The sequence below is a fragment of the Carlito syrichta genome, unplaced genomic scaffold, assembly GCF_000164805.1.
Source record: "Carlito syrichta isolate Samal-C Ts95f unplaced genomic scaffold, Tarsius_syrichta-2.0.1 Scaffold308095, whole genome shotgun sequence".
Taxonomy (NCBI): Eukaryota; Metazoa; Chordata; class Mammalia; order Primates; family Tarsiidae; genus Carlito; species Carlito syrichta.
Window position 1 is genome coordinate 176,364 of NW_007252191.1, and position 21,625 is coordinate 197,988.

General features: G+C 36.3%; 1 protein-coding gene across 1 annotated transcript in view; it reads right to left on the minus strand.

Annotated features, from left to right (window-relative positions):
* LOC103267277 (laminin subunit alpha-2) overlaps positions 1 to 21,625 on the minus strand; it is a 443,000-nt gene that overhangs the window by 175,484 nt on the left and 245,891 nt on the right. The window contains exons 23-28 of the mRNA XM_008064880.1: positions 14,401 to 14,637; positions 13,021 to 13,164; positions 12,071 to 12,250; positions 11,782 to 11,970; positions 11,554 to 11,687; positions 7,398 to 7,515 (exon numbers count right to left, since the gene is read on the minus strand). Of these exons, the coding sequence (XP_008063071.1) occupies positions 7,398 to 7,515; positions 11,554 to 11,687; positions 11,782 to 11,970; positions 12,071 to 12,250; positions 13,021 to 13,164; positions 14,401 to 14,637 (1,002 nt within the window). The remainder of the gene's footprint in view (positions 1 to 7,397; positions 7,516 to 11,553; positions 11,688 to 11,781; positions 11,971 to 12,070; positions 12,251 to 13,020; positions 13,165 to 14,400; positions 14,638 to 21,625) is intronic.

Sequence of the window (21,625 nt, forward strand, 5' to 3'; positions counted from 1 at the left end):
GGAAGCGAATTAGGACAGCCAAGTTAGAAATCTTGCCTTAGTGCCACTTGAGCTCTTCGGTGGTTATAAAGATGGACTTCTTTTACCCCACCTGCGTTAAGGGTAACATCATTTACAAATGCAAGTGCCGATTTTGATACTTGTATATTGCTGCCTGAGCCCTGAGGTGTACAGGCAGCATCCATGTGTAATCAGACTTTAGCCAAGGAAAGCTTTCATATGCATATACAATTCAGCCTGAAAAAGCTTGGAACAGTGATCCTTTTCTTGAGAAAAAGGTTTGTTTTTAAAATAACTGTCATATGGACTAAACAGAGAATTCTAATGTCCTTGACGACGTAAAATCTGCTTCTATTGTGCTTGATGGATAACTAGCAAAAAATGTCCAATGAGACTTTATAAAAAAACCAAATAGAAAATGTCATGGATATGTTATTTAAACCAATATAATTTAAGGACTATAAAAGTAAGAAATTCAAAATAATAAAAGCTCCACATGTCTTGGGACTATTAGGCTACTAATAAGATTTATCTTTCCCTGATCTCTATATATTTTTCATTTTGCAATAAAAATCAGAAAGCAAACAAAGTTGCTGACATATGCAAAATCAAGACTTCCATCTTCATTAGGGTTTATTATGTAATTGTATCAACAGACATCTCTGGCTTTCTGGAAAGGAAGGTCATAGCTTCAGAGAGGGAATAAGTCTTGTGTTCGAGGCTCAGCCCTTTCTGTAGGTAAATCTGTAGACACTGCTTGACTTAGGAGGAAAGGTAAGACAGTTTTCTGGAACCCATGGAAGTTTATCAAGGGACTGTTCTACCAATTGTCTAAGTAGGATTTCTTTTCACTTAAAAAAATCTTGCTACCATTGATGAAAGAAAAGTAATTGCTTACTAAGCAGGAAAAAAAATGAATTAAGAACTTTCTCATGCCTCCACTTTTCTTTGGCTTTCACCTGGGTAGTCCAGAGTGGAATACAGAGAGGTTCCTTAGAACGAGATCTAGTTTAACAGCCAGGATTCTCCTTGTTTATTTTGATATGGATAACACAAAATTACCTCAATTAAGGACTTAATTAAGAAACTTTCTGCTTTTATCACAGCCTATAAGAAATTTTAAGGAGATTTAATAATTTCCCTGCTTTGAGTGAATGGATAAAGAAAACTAAGAATAGTATTTGAAATATTTTGAATCTCTTATGTCCTATGGTGGATATCATAATATAATTTAATAAAGTGTATATATATTATTTAAAATCAAAGTTCATTTTGCCATTATTACTAAATAAATTCTGGAAATAATGCTTGAGGAATTCATCTAAGCATAATTGGAGAAACAATCTAGGATCTATTTAAGAGTGGTTCACAGTATGGGTTATTCCAATTCTTTAGCATGCTGACGGTTGAATAGCACTGGGTTTTCTTTACATGGATTTCATTTGAATATCTATATAATTATCGATATTTTATTAGTATACATGTTTGGCCCACATGCACAGAAACTGAAAGTTTCCAGCTTTACTTTATATCTCAGACAAAAGTTTAAAGCAAGTCTTAGAAGAAAAATAAAGATCAGAATCAATACTCTTCATTGAGGAGTCATACAAAGTTCAGTGTTATAAACTGAAGCGTGTAGGTGAGCACTGAGGTAAAGTCTACTGTAATGCACAATGCATTTTTCCTATTACTGTGGCTCCTTCCTGGACAGGCAGCTTCATGCAGTACAAAAGCACCCATGGGGGGAGTCCATGGTCTGGGCTCCAAGTTGAGCTCTGTGTAGAAACTTCTAGGCCTATCCCCATGGTTGCCATCTGAGGAGTTTTTAAAAATATTGATGCTTGTCTCTACCTCTACAGATGCCAATTTAATTGGGGGGAAGCTGGGGCAAGGGTTCTGATAAGCAGTTAGTGACCAGAAGTACTAGCGTATTCCTCATTCTCTGCTGTGATTATATTCTTTTATAGAGGCATACAGATTCACTGGTACTATGACAGGAATAAATTTGGAAGTTTTGATTTTACAAGTTAGTTTTGTCTGAGGTACGTGGCCAAGTTACTTTGAGGCACAGTTCTCTTGTCCCATAAATGAGCATGTGTACTAACACAGATGACTTCTAAAGTTTCTTACAGTTCTAACATTTTAGATTAATTTAGGTTAATTTGTGTCCTGATGGATTAAATTTCTAGTAGATGGGCAAAGAAAACGGGATTATTCAACAATGCAAAAATTACAAACGTACAGCACACTGTTTAAAAGCAGAATGGACCCTATGTATTCCTCTTTGACTCTCTCCTTTCCTAGATTCTTCTGTATTCAATTTAAAAATGTTTTAGGGTGTTTATCAATATTGGATGCTTTTCTTCTTGGTGACCTGGGGTAAAATTCATGCGAACGGGCCTAGGCACGGTGGCTCACGCCTATAATGTCAGCATTTTGGGAGGCCAAGTTGAGAGGATTGCCTGAGCTCATGGGTTCGAGACCAGCCTGGGCGACTTGGCGACACCTCGTTTCTACAATAAATTTTTAAAAAATTAGCTGGGCATGGTGGCATGTGCCTGCTGTTCCAGCTACTTGGAAGGCTGGGGGGAAGGATCGCCTGAGTTCAGCAAGTCGAGGCTGTAGAAGCCATGAGCGTGTCACTGCCCTCTAGCCTGGGTGACAGAGTGAGACTCCAACTAAAAAAAAAAAATTCATTAGAATGATTGCGATTGAGTTGGGAACAGAAGAACTACTTTTTTGAGTCCCTTCTAAAGTCCTTTCTGGAACACAATGAAGAATTAAATGAAAGCAAATTTAAAAAACACTTATCCTGAGCTCATCTATCCCTTTTTTTCTCCAACTCAGACTTTCCTGACGTTCTCTTTCCATGTACTGAAATTATTAATAACTCAATTTTCTTCTGCTCTCCTTACACCCTTGATTTTATTTTCATAATATGGTATCTTATCAAAATATTAGACTCAAATTCACACAAAAATGTGGAAAAGTAGAGAGGAGGGAATGACACAGAGAAAGTAGAGTATCCCAGACTCAGGGTTGCACAATGCATTCCCTTATTTTTTTTCAGAATTTAACAATAGAAATAGATACATGTGCTGGAGCCAATAAAAGCACTCTATCTTGCATCTTTGCATGAGTTTTGAAATCATGCAAAACCGAGTTTAGTTCCTGTTCCACCACTTACTAAATATGTTTTTGTGCAGATTTTGAGTGCTGTGGGTCTCACGTTCCTCACCTGAAACATAGTAATGTTGTACAGTCATGTGCACATGATGTCTTGGTCAATGACAAACTATATATATGATGGTGGTCTCATTAGACTATACTGTACTTTTATTGAATATTTTCTATGTTTAGATACACAGATGCTCACATTGTGTTCCAACCGCCTATAGTATTCAATACAGTAACATGCTCTAGATGTTTGAAACCTACGAGCAATAGCCTACAAATAGGCTCTACCGTTTAGGTTTGTCTAAGAACACTCTATGGCGGTATGCACACAACAATAACATTGCCTAATGATGCATTTCTTAGACGGTATTCCCACCATTAAGCAGCACATGACTGTAAAACATAACAGTTGAATGTAAGTGCCTATAAGTTTTAGAAAGACGTATTGGGGTTCAAATTGCTGCTGAGGTATGTACCAAGGGCCTTAAATTTCCTCGTCCACCAATTGGGGATCATCAATGATGTTCATGTAAATGTATTAAGAGGTGTGCTTGGGATTGTACAGGAGACAGTAAAGAATCAGTGCTACATTTTCTTTTTGTAAAGAGTTGTTGTGAGGATTAAATTAGATAATGTATACGTAATGCTAGTTAGGCAATAAATCAACATAGGTGTCTTTATCCAAACTAATTTTTTGGATGTTACTGCTTAGGATAAACTAAAGATAAAGGCAACCATGATTGTTTTAAGTTGTATGGGGAAACAAAATTACAACACATGCCACTTATCCAAGCATGCTCCTCCACGATCGTATATACATGAACACAGAGTTGTGGGCCTCCCATGTGCAGCAGAAGTGATACAGGACAGAGGTGTGCAAGTATAAATAAACAAGTCTCATTCTACATTTTGACCTTTGGGTTTCATGAGTTGTTAGTAGGGATAAATTGTCTAGGAATTTTAGAAAATCCGTATTAATAAAAAAAAAAAAAGGGACAGTGGTTCTCCGTGGTGGCCTGACAGACACCAGCCATTCAACTGTAAGCCAGAAACTCTAGAAAAATATGGGAGGAGAGAAAAGAGACTGGAACTGTCAAAACATGATATAGAGATCACTAAAGAATGTCTGGCTTTTATAGTATTATTGTAGAGAACCACATATTCAATGCTGAATATATTTTTATTTTTAAGAAAGAAAATTACAAGTAAGAATTGTATCTACCTACAACCTAAAATCAGCTTAGGTCCATTTAGATAATTACCTAAGCCTAAACTAACTCAAAGAGTAGGTTAAGTATAGTATAATAAACTAAATAGCTCCAACATCAAGTCTCTTGAGGAAATAGTGTCTGTTATTTGACTTCTAAAAGTAATCTGGCCACCACTTCAAATCATAAATTGCGATAATTAGGCATTTCTAGAACTAACATTTTTACTGAACAGGGCTGCAGTATCATAACACCACGGGTAACAGGCAAAGTCTTTACAACTAGCTATAATTTAATGGTAACTAATGTTTAATTTTGTTTACTTGCAACGACATTGTGAATAAAAACATGAAGGAAATAGCCTGTAGATGCAGATGTCTCTAGAATACCATACATTTGGTGAAAATATTGTAGAGGAATTGCTTTGTGTATTCATGACCCAAAGCATATGTTACTGGAATGGGATGTATTATTTCAAAACTGTCCTTAGCTCTTGCTTTGATGATTAGATTTTATGCCTGGGTAATTGCACTTTGGAATCAAGATGAATTATAAATAAGATGTATAATGGATTAGAGGCAATGGGTTGTGGAGAACACCTCAGGTAACTTATTATGAGAGATAGGCCTTTATCTTCCTAATCTCTCCACTAAGATATTATGTAATTATATATTCGGTTTACTGTCTGTAAACAGAAGCTTAAGTGAAATTCATGGGACATAGATGAAACCACCAATGAAGATTATAGTTTGAACATATTCTTAGTTTTTTTAGTCATTTGCTTTATTTGTGCTAATTTATATTTTCATATAATGGTGGAAAATTTCAAAAGTTAATGAGAAAGTATGTTCTAGAATGTATTATTTGAAAAGTCTGTCAATAATAATAAGAGTTTTAACATTTAAAAATCATTGGACTGCATTAGAGTAATTTGCTATTCTACTAACATTTTTGTTCATAAGTGAACAGTATTATTTTAAATAAATGCAGAAAAAATATAGCCGTAATAACTTTCTTTTCAAGCTATCTAAAGGTCAGCCTTAACTACTTAGTGAATATCTTCTACAGCAAAATAATATTGCAGAATTAGAACTTCAAACTCAACCTGTCATTTTATAGATTGAATAACTATGTAATAACTATAGCAATTTTATAGATTGAATAACTATATAATTCCTTACAGCACTTAAGAGAATTGACCAAGGTCATGCAGTTAGAAGTACAGTCCAATAATCCTTGAGATAAAAAAAATTTCACCTCTTGCCTGAAAAAAATCTCGTTATTTCTGTCCTCTATTTTTAAATCTTCTATATTCCCTAGAAAGGTCACTTATTTTATATGTGTCACACCGTCTCATTTTTTCACCCTTACATAGTGTGTGAACCGATATATTGGAATGGGTTGTGCATATGTGCTTACTGGTATGTGTTCCAATGTTTAAATAGATGTATGGAAGAGCTATGATTTAATAACAAAATGAATTATTTGATTATTTATTAGCTCAGAGTAGATGCATTCAAATAAATATTGCCCTTCCAAACTCACAAAAAGGGCTATAAAATTAATCCAAGGATATGTCACAAGGTACTTACAGTTATCCTATAAAGTTGTTCTTTGAATAATGTGGAATCAACATGAGGGTAACTCAGATGAATGGCATGTCAGCTTATAATGGGGCTTTCATACATATTCATGTAAATTAATCCTTATGATAAGTCTATAGGTGAAAGATTCAAGGCATAGCCACAAAGAGAGCAAGTACCATGCCCCTGTGGCGGAGTTGAGTAGGAATCACTGAAACCAAATTCCTTTTTCTTTTCATTATGCCATGCCCCCTCTCAGGAAATTTATATGCATTTTTAAGTTGTATGACAGTTTTGATCAAGTGTCATCATCTGTGTCATGTGCCACTCTAATAAAACTTCCCAACTCCTATCTACAAAATAAGATGTATAAGTTATTTGTAAGTAAATCAATACATGGCTAAATAACTAGTTATTACATTAATAATAATATGAACCTTGGGAGCTAACAGTGGTTGCACATTAGGTACTGTGACAAGTGCTTAATAGTCAAAGCTCCTTAGTCTTCATTAGACTTTTAGGCTGTAAGTGGTAGGGAGATGGTAATAATAACTAACTGGAATACTAACTGGTGGGCACCAACCAGTCTGACTCTTGAGAAAAAACCCAGACTGCAGGGATGGACAGATCCTGGAGGCCCCACCTATGCCAGGCTTGAATGTGGCATCTGTAGAAAGGTAGCTATGGTGACAGTCACTTAGGTATTTACCTGCTAAAGTTTAAAGAGATTTAGTAACCTAGGTAAGAGATTCAAACCTCCACCAGCTTCTCATTCACCCCACTTGTCTGAGATCATACTGTTCCTACTAACATCTAATATTTGTAGGAATCAAACCAATTCCAGAAGATGAAGATCTAAAAGAGATGCCAATTCTGAAAGCATTCAAAGGAATATCCCAGAAAGTGAAAAAAAGAAAAAACAAAAACAACTGTATGTGTAACGACTGAATGGTAGCGGCACTGCTGGAACCAATTTATGTCCCTCTAAGAAGGCTATGATGAAGAGAACAGCCTGCCATTTAGCAGAAGTCTTCTCATGTTCTATATAAAAACATCCAAAATCCAATATAATCCTGTCTTATAATCATTGCAGTTTAAATGTCTCTAACTGTTCAGAAGTGGTCCAAGAAAATAGATCTGTTATTAAAAAAACAAAAAACAGGCCTTATAAAAACATTCTTACTCCCTGACTGCTACATATTTTCACAAATCTTTAAACTTTTTATCAACTATTTCCCTTCAGGTGTGATTTGTACTCCCAGGTAACGATAATATTATCCTCTTGCTACTGTGTCTCACTGTGAGTGGAAGATTCAATAAAAAAGGTTAAAAGTATGTATGAAAAGAAAACTGATTGCAGCAGAGGGAGTTCTGGGAGTAATTCCATTTGGCCCCTAAAGTGAGTTGCCATTAGTGGAAGCTAGCTTACCTCACAGGACAAGCCAGAATAGCCCGGGGGACAATCACATTTTTCAATCAAGTGAGCTGGAGGAGTTGCGGCTGTTACATGTCCTGGCTCAGCTACCTCCATTGAGATTTCAGAAATCCTGAAAACAGGAAAATATGCTTAGGTGACCATACCTGTCAGTCAAGAACACCTAGTAAATACTCAATGCTACAAGAAGAATCTTCTCAGGCTTTTGTCAACCTCAGGTGTGTTTTATTCTTTCTTGTTTTTAACGGACAAATAACAATTGACCCCTTGAACGACATGGAATGGAACTGTGTGGGTCCAGATATAGGTGAACCTTCTTGTCACCCAGAGACGTCAAGACCAGACCCTCTTCTTCCTCCTTCTCAGCTTACTCAACATGAAGACAACCAGGATGAAAACCTTTATGGCAATCTACTTCCTCCTAATAAATAGTGAATGTATTTTCTCTTCCTTATGATTTTCTTAATAACAGTTTCTTTTCTCCAGTTTACTTTATTGTAAGAATCCAGTATACAGTGCATATAACATCCAAAATGTGTTCATTGACTGTTTCTGTTATCATTAAGGGCTTCTTGGTCAACAGTATGCTATTAGTAGTTACGTCTTTTGGGAGTCAAAAGTTATATGTGAATTTTCTACTCCATGGGAGGTGGTCAGTGGCCCTAACCCATGTGTTGTTCAAGGGTCAACTGTAGTTATTGAAACAACAATGTGATATTTTGATATATGACTATGTTGTGGCATGACTAAATCAAGTGAACTAACATATTGTTTTGAAACTGCCTTAATTCCATGGGTTCCTGTGCTACATCTTATTACTGCATGTTTGCTTCTTCAAAGGTTGAGATTGCACATTAGCAAAATATTCACATAAATCATAAGGAGTTTAGTAAATTGGATGTCTGATACCCTGTTGAGAAGTTATTATAGATACTTTTTCCTCACTTTTAAAATTGTGAGTGGCTTCAGGTAGACATGGCCAATTAATTAGACATTTATATTCCTGCAAACAGAAACTCAAGGTCACTCCCCATTTTAATATCTCCCATAGTCACTGGAGAAATTGCTTTTAATTTGCTAACATCTTCAATGTCTTCCTCTGAAGCCTGTGAATGTCCTTTCAAGAACTTTAGAAAATCAACTAGAAAACAATGATCAAGCATTATCTAATAATATGGATTTCTTTCTGAGAATAAAGAACATTTCAAATTAATATTTTGCTAACTTTACTAAATAAATCTTTTGAGTAACTTAATTCACACTTTCTATTGGTGGAAAATCCTTATAATTAAAAAAAAAACAGCATGCACAGTGAAAATATTGATATCCTTTTCATTAATTTGAAAGTTTACATTGCCAAAAGATATGCGGTCCATAAACTCAGACTATTTCATGACTGACTAACTGGTAACACAAAGATGTTCTGCAAATAAACTTTAAACTGAGACAATAAATAGTTTTGTTTCAATAAAAGCTACCTTCAATGGCTTAAGGAGTTTGAGTCATAAACTTTATACCAAGCATAGGTAGGTTTTATTGAAATGGAATTATGAATGCATGTTCTGGCTTCGCAAGCATTGTAATCAGAGCTCTGAAGATCAGCCAGTCTTCATGAAATACATGTTCAGCTAAAATTTAGGTTTCATTCTCTTCTCTTTAGAGTACACTCAGTGGTGGTGAACTATAAACAAAACACTCCCCTCCTGGAAGAAAGACTTTGCCCTTATGTTCTCTGGGACTCTCTGTGGGAGGAAGTGGGTCACTTAGTCGACAAGTCCTGGCCACTGGCATCTCCATGGCATTTTATAGCCTGAGGAGTTACTGGCGTCACCTTCTTTTCTCTGGCACGCGCATGCACATAACAGGCCAGCAAGCGTTTACAAATCCAGTGGAGCTTGAACGGTGGCAACAACAGATATTTCTGCAGTACACCATTTTTTCCCCCTCAGGGAATGAGAGAGCAATGATTTTGACTGCCACAGGGATTTGGCCAAACTCTGGCCTCTGTTTAGTTACAGACTGAAATGCAAAAGTTGTTATTTCCTTAAGGTAAACATAAAAAGAAATAAAAGCAAAAACAAACAACAAATCCAGCGCTACAAAATGTACCAAGCCAAATCTCAAATCACATATTAACTTTTACACTCTCTGCTTCTGGGACTAAAATTTGTAACTGAATAAAGATGCAGGGCTATGTCTTAATTACTTCTGGGGGAATATTCAAACCTTTTTTTTAACCTTTGTCACAATTCCACTGTCATATAATCAAGTGCTGGTTACATGCATCATAATACTTATGATTGGAGACTATGACTCTAGTTCTTATTCAGCTTAGAAAGAGTGAAATATTTATTTATTCTAAAGTTTGAAAAGATTGCCACTTAAACCAAAGGATTTCATTTAGTGAGGTATGTGAGGAAGTGCGATAAGAGAAAACGATGTAAGGGGAAAAAGGCTTGTGGCACAGTGTAGGAAGGTGAAATTGGTATGAGAGAGACAATAAAATATAATGAAAGATGCATGACAGCAGCGTTTCCATCAGTTCCACTAACAAGATGGCCTGTGTTCTACCAAACTCTTTTACTGTAGCACAGAACAATTTGTAAAATAATCTATCTGCATACTCACAAAATTACCCGCTGTCTTCTATGACATGCAAACCTGCTATGGTTTCTGCCACCTGACTTCCATTTGATATGCTAAAATAATTAACAGCATAGCTGACAGCATTTTTAAGTACATGCTTTTTATCATTTCATATAAAAATAATCTCCTGTTACAGTGAGAAATATCAAAAGAAAACCAAAGGAATACAGATTTGAAAGTGAATTTTGGTTCTTGATTTACTTTTACTAAAAGTCCCGACATCAATCAGAAAAGCAATATGGATCTTCTACATGAAATAAAAAGACTTTCTGGAATATTATCGGTTAAATACAGTATAAACATTGAATTTATATTTATTAGTTTGCCAATGAGATGATTCATAATTTGATTTGTTTTGTTTTCCTAGGCAGGTCTAATAATAAGACTATTTACAAATATACATTGATTCTGTAACAGAACAGAAACTGACATGAAACAGAAATTGAGATTATGTGTCTGAACCCAGCTCAGCTTTCTGCCTCCATGGTATGAAATGTATCCACATCTGTGATTTCTCATTGCTTTTTATCGGATAAGGTTTCCCTTCCACTCAAGGATCATGACTATGATGTTGGAGTCTCCTGGTTCCCCCATTATTCTCTCTTTATTTTATATTTTTGATATGTCTTTGCTATTCATCCTTTCCCATAGTCTATGAACATGCATACTTCTCTCTCAAATTAAGCAATCATCCCTTGACTTTTCACACTATGTCACTTTTGACACTGACACTTTCCTTTTAACTACTGTGTTCATGGAAAACAATAGGTTCATGCGCTTCATTAATCTTTTAAGAGTTCAAGACTATTTCTGCCAAGGAATTCACTGCAGCTGATATCGTGAATGTCACCAGTGTGGTCCTAAGTGTCAGTCCCAATAAGAGTCATTCTAATTGGCCAATTTAGATCATATGAAAACATTGAATACTCTCTTGAAGCATTTCCACGATTTGGATTTCATGGTTCTGCATTCATTCTTGCTGTTTTTCTGTGTTTTTTCTTTTTTCTCCTCCAATGCAATTCCCAATTATTTTATATCACAACGCACAGGGAAAATGACAATATTGTAGGACTCATTGTGGTGAACAGATGAGAATGCTTTTGTTCGGGTGAGACTGAACCAACTTGGTCCCTACCTGATTCCCCTGATGGGTGAGGAAGGTAACTTTCTCAGCACTCTCATAACTCGTGGATAGCTCAACAGTTAATGATATCTGACCTACAGTACATAGTCTCCTAAATTTCTGATTTGTACCTTAAATTCACCATGTCTAAGGTAAAATCTATATATTTTCCCCCCTTAAACTGACTTCTCATGCTGTTTTCCTTTTTTTGGTAAATAACAGTGACTTCTATCATATCACATGGAAGCCGCCCTTGGCTTGTCTTCTATGTCACACCCCAAAACTAACCCCTTCCAAATCTTTCTCATCTAATATTTTACTGACCTTCCCTAGAGACTCTAGAATAAGAACTTAACTTGGATGTTTTCTATTATAGTTTACCTGCTTTGTCTCATGATGTTTCCATAAGTGGCCTTGATAAGAATATAATGAATATCATGCAGTATATCCAAGAAGTCTTCACGGGTCACAGTTCTACTGATTCGAGGATCATCACCATAGTATTTCCATTTTTTCTGTTAATAAGAAAAGGAAAAAAAAAATAAACACTCTGACTAAACTGAACACAAAACCATTGGCATCTCTGTACGAAACAACTAATAACATTACCTCTGTCATTTCAATTTCATGCCTTGTCAATTGACCAATGAGAGGAGCAGCCATATGCCTGACGATGATTCTAGCATGAGTAGGGGTCCCACCTCGAATGATGACTTGAGGATTGTATGTAGAGAAACCTGTCTCTTCCCGAGCCTCAAAATAGATTGTGTACTTGAGTTTGCCCCCATAGGCCATCAGCTGACAAAATAAAATGGAGAGTGATTGAATTAGATAAGTCTCCAAATGGCATGATTTTAAAATATATTTTTATTTTGTTCTCATCTGCTATCGTGCTTACCTTCTTCCCTTCAAATTGTTCAGGAAGTTTCCAATAAAAAGGTTCCAAATGGAGATCTTGTCTCACTAGGTCCATGTGTGCAACAATCTCCGGATGCTGAAAGGCAATGCCTTTGGTAGTTGTGTGTTGCAGTGCCTCATCCACCAGGGGTAGAATGGTCTGCTCAGCCGTCAGAGTCACCTGCATGGGGTCAAAACACAGCAGGAGGCTGCGTCTAAGTTTTTGAATATCTCTTTAAAACTAATTTATGGGCTGCCTGTCTATCTGCAGTCTCCACCCCCATTTTGGCCAGGTGTTCTCACAAGAAAGAGAACTCGCACATAGCGGGCAAGCATGGCAGGAGATAAATATTTATGACTCATCTGCGTAGTAAAAACCACAGTATCTGTGAACACTGAAATCTCTTCCACGAATAAAAGTAGAATGTAAAGGTAGAAGTGTTAAAGAGAAATTAAAATAAAAACGAACATGCTTCCACCTAAAAATGGATGATTTCCCAATGCTGGTTGATACAAACGTGCACCAAGTTCTGGTTTTCCTTGCTGCATGAACATCTATCAACATCCTTGATCTAGTATCCTCATTCTCCCTACCAAAGGGTAATACTTCCCTGACAGTTTCCACTTTCCACTTGACATCTATTTGCTAATCAACACTAAAGGAATTTTTTTTTTAAGTGAGAAAGCAGGATTTATTGAGAGGACAGAGAAGCTCCCACAGTAGGAGGGGACCCAAAGGGGTTGCCCAGGAACTATTTTAAAGAAAGAATAAGAAGGGCATTTACTCCAACCGTCCAACGGCACGTGGCTCCTTGACAATATCTAAATGTGCACAGGGGAAAAGGTTACTTAAATGTTTTGCCATTTCCTAATACCCCTCAGTGCTTGACTAAAAGACGCCAGCAGGAACTGACATTATGCCATTACATGGCTCAGCAGTTCCTTACTCACCCACGTCCGGATCAGTCCTTTTGCTTCAGAGCACTGAGTTGTGGTGCCGAAGCAGTAGCAGCTGCTGCAGCCAAGTGGATTCTTGGCATCAAGTCCGAATTTGCCAGGCTGGCATCTGTCACAGTGGACGCCTTCCACGTGCACCTGAAGAAAGATGAGAGCCCATCAGAGACCGTATCAGCAAAGTTATCAGGGAAATCACCTTGAGAATGAGTAACAGGAGTATACTCTTAAAAAAAACCCCACAAAACAAAACAAAAGAAAAGAAGACTGAGTATTGGATTCCCACCTCAAATGGCATATGTAGTTAATCTCCTTGTTAAGGGTTTATGGGTCTCTCAAAATGGCTTTACTTCTAAATATGTCTATTACTAAGGGCTTTGTATATTGTTTTTTAGATCCAAGCAGGCTATTTGCTACAATTCTGCTGTGAGCAATATGAGAATTTCAAAAGCAAAATAAAAACTTTGATTCCTAAATAGTGATGCTAGTTGAAGTTGTAAGAATTAGGCAGAAAGCTAAAATCTACATATGTAATTATTATAACATAATGTATATACATGCATATAACATGTGATAAACATAATATAAAGTCATAGTTATAAGATGAAATAAAGCTGTATTGTATTCTGTTTTGGCTGAGGTCCTTGATGGTAGAAACTGCCATTTTCCTGAATTCTCAGGATGATTTTAACAACCACTCCCCAAATTTTATCTTCCTGTTTTCTATCTCCTTCTTTGCATAGCCTTTATTCTGAAACAATACCTCTGACACAGTTTTAACTGCATTTATCCTGGAATTGATTTTTCAGAAATATCTAAGGGGAAAAAAATCCCTTTTAATTGGCTTTTTTTCTACATCATTTAACCATATTAATGAGGGCTGAAATTTGCACATAGTCACTGTAATGACAGTGTTTATAAGTGGTGAATTTTATTAAACTTCCACAGCAGTAAATATGTTTTCTAGTGTACACTGATTGCAGATTAACTTGAGGAGAAATGGGTTTTTATAAGCCTTATTATTTAGCTGTGATTTTCTCTGGTGATGCTTAAAAGAGCTGTCTTCACTACTACCCCTCCCAGATGATCCTTGTTGAAGCAAAGCTAATATATAAAGAAAAATCATTTCACTTTACCACTGACAGTACATCTTCTCTCCAACTAGAGAAAATGTGGGGTTTGGGTCGAAAAGAAGTTCTTGAAAAGCAGTGTATGCCAATGAACACATATTCATAGAAACTGTGTTTGGCGATGAGATTTTGTCCATCTCTGCTTAGCTTAATGAAGCATGGATAACGAACACTGAATGAAGTGAAAACCGAGCAATGAAGACAGAACTGAGGGAAGTTTTTCTTGCTGCATTTCAGCAGCACATACCTTACAGGTGCACTGCCCAGTCTGATCACTACAGGAGCATTTTTTAGTCTCTGAATCGCATGTTGCCGCATCTGTCCCTGGCAGGAAGCAGTCACAGAGATTGCAGTGAGGAAAGTTCCAGTGACCTCTGCTGCACTCTGCACATTTTGCACCAGAGAATTTGGGATGACAGTTGCATCGGCCTGTATTTATATCACATTGGAAATCCAAGGATCCCACTGTGCTGCAGTTACAAGCCTATGAAGGAGATAAAAACAGCAACCATTAACACAACTTTATGGGAAATATCTAAAATTTTAATTTCAATGTTCCTAGGCTTCCCTTAAACACATATTAATCATGTATCTATTATATGTATGTGCTATTCTAGTTCAGTCCCTTGGGAAACACCAATGAACATAAACATTAAAATTGCTTCCTATTTGCATGAAAATATATGATTGTACATCAACCAAAATGCTATGGGAATAAGAAGAAAAACATATTTTCTTTGTCTTTTTGTAGTAGGGAGGGGTTTGGTATGAATTTTCTTCAAATGTTTTTCGTCTCAAATATTAAAGTTTAGATGAGGTCATTTTACCTTATCATCTTATCGTTGCAGCATTAAAAAGTTCTAGGGAGACATACCTTACGATCTAGTGGCAGGAAACAAGTAAATATGTTACAATAACATGATGAATTGAGCACTGCATCATGGAAGAAGTACAAGATGCTATGAGAACATGCTTTCTTCACTCTAGATGTATACATAATTTTCTCATTTGGGGCATTCAAATTTTTGCTAGAATTTTTAAAAGCTTGAGTTGCTTTGTTCATTAATTTTCTGAAACATGATGAATTCTTTCAGTCTGGAGACATAATTGCTTTTTGATTCAGTGCTGCTTCTTCTTTATTTTGTCTTTGATTTTTACATCTGTTCTAATTTAACAATTTTCTTCTTCAGGATCACCTGTGATTCTTAAGGTACATTACCCTGCTGGTCTGCCAAATATATGACATCCGTGTTGTCTTCTGCAATCATTTTTGCCGTTTGCTTTACTTTCCTGGCTATATTTACTTCTCGAATCTGTTCTCCATTTTACAGTTTCTCTTTTACAGTGAAAATTGTACTGTATGTACGTACCACTAATTCTTATTATAATTGCAATGTTTGTTTTGAATAATTTTTCTATCTCATCTCACTCATCTTCAATTTCTGTTTATCCACATGCCTTTTTGTCTTATAGTCTCCTTTTAAGGGGTCTGCGCTCGATTTACAGAGCTCAAATAGTCTTGCGATTTAACAAAAATGCCAAGTAGCTTTCTAAAACGTCATTTAGAATCTTGGAATAAATCCTTTTCGGGGGCCGGCTGTGCTAATTATCAGTCTACTGTCTCTGAGCTCCAAATGCACCCAGCTTCGTGACACAGTAGTTAGACCCAGTAGACACTTCTCCATGGCTAGGGAGGATGTCAGGCTTAGTCAATACAGGGTCCAGGGAGGACCCAACAAGGCCATAGTGGTGGGCCCATGACACTTTGTGTTGGGCCCTTATTCTTCATTAATATCATCAACATCTTAAAAAATTATTCATTAGCCCAGGAGTCCAGCGGCCCAGAAAGAATCGCAACTGTCCCCTCAGCTAGGAGGGCACACTCTCTCCTCATCAGCACCTTTCTGCCTAGTTTGGTCTGCACGCACACTCTGCCCTTGAAGACTGTTTCTAAATAGTTCTAGCACTCCCATATCCCCCAACAATGGTGGGCAGTGTCTATAGACCGGCACTTGCATGTTTATTTTTATGTTACCGCCAGCAGACTGTGTGTTCCTGTGGTAGCCACGTCATCTTCAAAGACCAACGAACCTCAGCCTTGCAGCAGGTGAGGAAAGGGAGTGTGCCCTCTCTTAGCCCATATCTCCTTCCTCTCTCCCCTCCTCAGCCTAGAGGGAGTAGCTGCACTTTTGTACCTGCTATTTCAGGATCCCTTGAAGCTCTCTTTTCTCCTTTCTTAGTAACTAACCACATTTTACCAGCTAATAATTCTTTATATTCTACTTTCCCTATTTAAATAACCTATGTGATGGTTGGGTGTGGTGGCTCAAGCTTGTAATCCCGACACTTTGGGAGGCTGAGGCGAGAGGACTGTCTGAGCTCAGGGGCTCGAGACCAGCCTGGGCGACTTGGTGAAATCTCATCTCTACAATAAATCAAAATATTATCCGGGTGTGGCGGCATGTGCTTGTCGTTCCAGTTCCTTGGAAGACTGAAGCAGAAGGATCGCCTGAGCCCAGCAGATGGAGCCTGTGGTGCTGCAAGCATGTCACTGCACTCCAGCCTGGGCGACAGAGTGAGACTCCAATTCAAAACAATAAAATAAATAAATAAATACACACATACATAAACAACCCATTTAAATAACCCAAGTGAAGCCTGACTTGGTATCCAGATGGGTGTCACCTCTGTCTGTGTCTGAGTTTGCTGCTGCATAGCGTTTGTGCTTTATCTGTGATGGAATTCTTTGTGGTGCTATTCACTCCGCCTCATCAGACCTTCAGCTCTGTGGCAGACTCATAAGCTGAGCACCTTGCCAAATTCCTTGAGCCCAGTCTGGCTGGATCTCACTGTGTGTATCTCACACTTCCCCTGCTCAGCTTAATTCTTAGGTCCACCCCTACCAGGGTTATTCCTGCTTCTGTTTGTGCTGGCAGTTTACTTATGAGATTACTCTTTCGAAGATGTGGACAATCACCAGTTTCTCCTCTATTGCTTCTTTGCTGCCCAACTGATGAAAAATTTCCTCAGATTCTGATATTAAAATAACCATCAGACTCTAATTGTGTGTCTTTGCAGTTAAGTATTTTTCTCTTTTCATTGCTATCAGTAAAAGGCTGCAGTAGGGACTGCTACTAGAAGTTACCTTAAACATTAAAAAACGAAAATGTGATTATTTCTTATATTACAAACATGTCTATAGCTTCCAAAGCATGGAATAATCCACTGCCATAACCCCCCAAGTAACTTATCCTAATAGAACGTTAAAAGTTGAACAAAATTTCAAAATCAGGATGATTTATTCATGTATTTTTCTTTGCTAATGACTTTGCGTATATATTGACTCATGTGAAAATAGGCCATACTCAGAGAAAATTATGAAATGTTATGGAAACTATGATGATAAAATAAATTTAAAAATTCCTGAGAGACATCCTTGTCCTTAAATAATTAAAATATGAAATCCCTGTTATTCAAATAACTGTGTGAAACCAAAGTACTGATTTCTAAGAAATAGTTGGCAGTGCAAATAGACATTGGGACCTTTCCAAATCAGGAAGTCTATTTAGAAAGTTATAGTGGAGAAGAAACGAGATCATTAACCATATGTTTAGATGGCACTATGGCCAACATCAAACTTAAGTCATAATTAGATGTAATGTTTGTTTAGCAATAGAGGATTTACTCACTATTCCCCTGCGAGTGAGAGATGACAGGCTTTGTACTCTACTTCAGTAACTGCTCACAACTCTGCACAGAAAAATTATCCATGACACAAAGCAAGGGAAGATATAAATCTCAAAGCACTGTTCATTTAAATGATAGTCATCTAAGTTTTTAAAATAAGTAGGATACATGCTCATAAAAAAAACTACTTGGGAAGGTGCTATGATTTCTATTTTTTGTAGTTTATAATAGTGAAGGGCCTAGCTATTCATAAATTTATTTAACAGTGATTTTAAATAAATTTTAAAAATTCAATCAGTTTTAATCAATGTAATGTATATCACACGATCAGCAAAAATAATAGTATGAAAACCATAATTTTTTTAGAAGCTTGGACTATATTTTATCCTGATTTACAACCTGGATATTAGGTCTCAGGTTCAATCTCAGGCGTGTCATTACAGTTTGGCCACATCATAAGATTTTGTGGACAGAATTGAACATTCATAAGTTTCCTTAGGACTTACTCATGAGTTGATACTTGGACTTGAAGCTGAAAATTAAAAAGTGGGTCATAGAAACGTATTGCATTGTTCTCACCCATTACAAACTTTGGGATGCTTGAGAAACTTTTGTTTTAAAAATGTAACTATAGAACTTCGAACTTAATGCCATTGGCAATATAAAAATCAGTGTCGTGTCTAGTTTTTATTTTCTCTAATCACATGTCCAATTGAAGTCAGATATCTGAATTTCCTTGAACAATCACCAGTACTTTTGTTCTTCTCTAGAACAAAATTGAGCTAGATCAAAATTTAGATGTATTGTCATACATGTAAAGATGGTTAAAGTTTACTATTTCATGTGTAATAAGGGAAAAATAGCCTGCATCTCTACAGGGTACTACCACAGATCAAACAGGACCACACTTGGTCATCATGTCTCAATAATCCTTAACTCAATGGAGTCAATTGGAATGACTCCCACTAACATTTAAAAAAAAAATGCTCTCATTTACTACTCTTAAATTTAGTGAACACAGTTCAGACCTAATCCTACTGGACCTCTGTGTTATATAAGGCACCAAATAATATTCTTCTCTTGGGACAATTTACCTCTTCTTTCTTAAGCCGTTAAGCTAAACAACTAAATAAAACAAAAACAAAAACCAAGAAGCAATGATTTTCAGAAATTAGGTGACAGGAAGCACAGGACTATGACTTCTGATAGAAGGGGAGAAAACGAAGCAGGGCGTGGAGGCAGTTTCTTGGCTGCAACACAGAGAGAAAATCCAGATAAAGCCCAGCACTACAACTGAGTTGATAGACAGAGTGGAGTTTGGACAAGCTGAAACTAAAATTTATGAGGGCAAATATAATATGTATTCTAACACCAGGTAGTTAAATAGAGAATTTCAGAGATGTGCAGAAACACCCCCTTGAGTCATTGTCTGAATACTAATATGTGTACATGGAATAAAACTCTATGTGGGACTGGGCTCAGTGACTCAGCCAGTAATCCCAGCACATTGGGAGGCCGAGGTGAGGGGATTCCCTGAGTCCACGGGTTCAAGACAAGCCCGGGCAGCTTGGTGAGACCTCGTCTCTACAATAAATAAAAAATTGCCAGGTTTGGTAGCACATGCCTGTAGTTCCGGCTACTTGGAAGGCTGAAGCGGAAGGACCGTTGGAGCCCAGTGGATCGATACTGGGGTGGCCATGAGTGTGCCACTGCACTGCAGCCTGGGTGACAGAGTGAGACTCTCTTAATCCAAATATATATATATATATTCTATGTGAATGGGGGGAGAAAAGCATCAGAAAACCCTGAACTGAAAAAATCCTAAGAGCTCACAGAAATTTTGGAATAATTTATATTCCCAACAGTGGAGTGACATAGTAGAGAGACATAGTAATGCACTGAATAGAATGCTCAGAAGTTTCAAAACTTACTAGAGGGGCTAACTGACCTCTGAACTTAAGGCTACTCTGTACCTTCCCTAACAAAACTTTGAAAAAAGCTTTAAAAGCATTAAGTGATCCTTGAGTAACTGAATTGTTTGCCAGGATAAAATTCAACACTCTTTAAAGAAATACAACAAAATGCATTACACAATAATGAAAAATATGTAATGTCTAGAATACAAATAAGAATTACCTAGCATGTAAGAAATCAAGAAAATATGACTTATAGCCAGGGGAAAAGTCAACCAATAAGAATAGTCCTGAAATAACACACAAATAAAATAAAATAAATAAATAATGAAATTAGCAAACGGCTATCTTAAAATGCTAATATTTATTATGAATATTATTAAGAATAAGTGTAGAATGTGAATATAATAAAGAGAGAAATAAAGACATAAAAAGATCCAAAAGGAAATTTGGAAGATGAAAAATACAGTATTTGAAATGAAACATATTGGATTACAAACAAATTAGAGATGGTAGAAGAAAATATCAATGAATCTGGACATTTCACAAAAGAAATTATGAAAAATAAAAAATATAGAAATTTTAAAAATGGAAAAATAACCTCAGCGAGTTTGGGAAAATATAAAGTGGCCCAGTAGACACATAATGATTTCCAGAAGGAGATAATGGGAGTGAAGAATGGAAAAATATTTTTAAAAATTTCCAAATTTGATAAAAGTTATATTTCCATAGCATCAACAGATCCAACTAACCTCATGAAAAATAAGCATAAAAAAGTTCATAAAGGCAGCATAATCAAATTACTCAAAATCAGTATGTAAGATTACATACTTAATAAAATATCTACAAAAAATAAAAAAATTCTTTAAAAAGTTTATTTTCTGTAAGTTCTTTCATTTTATTAGCATATAGCAAAAACTCAGAAATTTTTACAAATTGAAGAAAAGGCAATTTGAAACAGTGATGCATGGATTTTGGATTTTTTTCCATAAGATTTCTTTTTAGAACTGTCTTTACAATCTGAAGTTGTTAGAGAATATGTTTATAAGTTATTCTATTTTACATAACTTATTGTCGTGAATTGGTATATATATTCCCTTTATCCTGTATTTGTAGCAAATTGTTTAGTAACCCTTGTTTTTCATTGACCTAAAAGCAAGTCAAGTTCAAATTCCAAATTAGTGAAGGCAGAATTTTATTTTGTTTCTTGTTTTCTGAATTAAAAAAACATCATTTTCAGCAGATATGAAATGCTAGAAATAATAATAATAATAAAGATTGGAAAGGTAGTTAATGAAAGAAAAATGATATAAAATGGAAATTTGGATGTATACAAATAAACGAAGAACACTGAAATTAATACATACATGGAAAAATATAAAAGAAGTGTTTTTTCCTTTAAAAAGATACTTGATTCATATGGAAACACAAATGTCCAAGAATAGCCAGAACAATCCTCAGCAAAAAAAACAAAGCAGGTGGTATCACATTACCAGACTTCAAACTTTACTATAAAGCTACAATCATCAAAACAGCTTGGTACTGGTATAGGAACAGGCATGTAGATCAATGGAATAGAATTGAGATTCCAGAAGCAAAAACCTCAATTTCTCAACCAACTCATCTTCGACAAACACTCCACCACCTACCACTGGGGATAGGAGAACCTATTCAGTAAATGGTGCTGGGAAAACTGGCTGACCACATGCAGAAGATTGAAACAGGACCCCTATCTATCCCCATGCACAAAGGTTAACTCCAAATGGATCAGAGACCTAAATGTAAAACCTCAAACCATAAGAACCTTAGAAAATGAAGGAAATACCCTCATGGAAATCGGAACTGGCATCCAATTCCTGAACAAAACCTGCA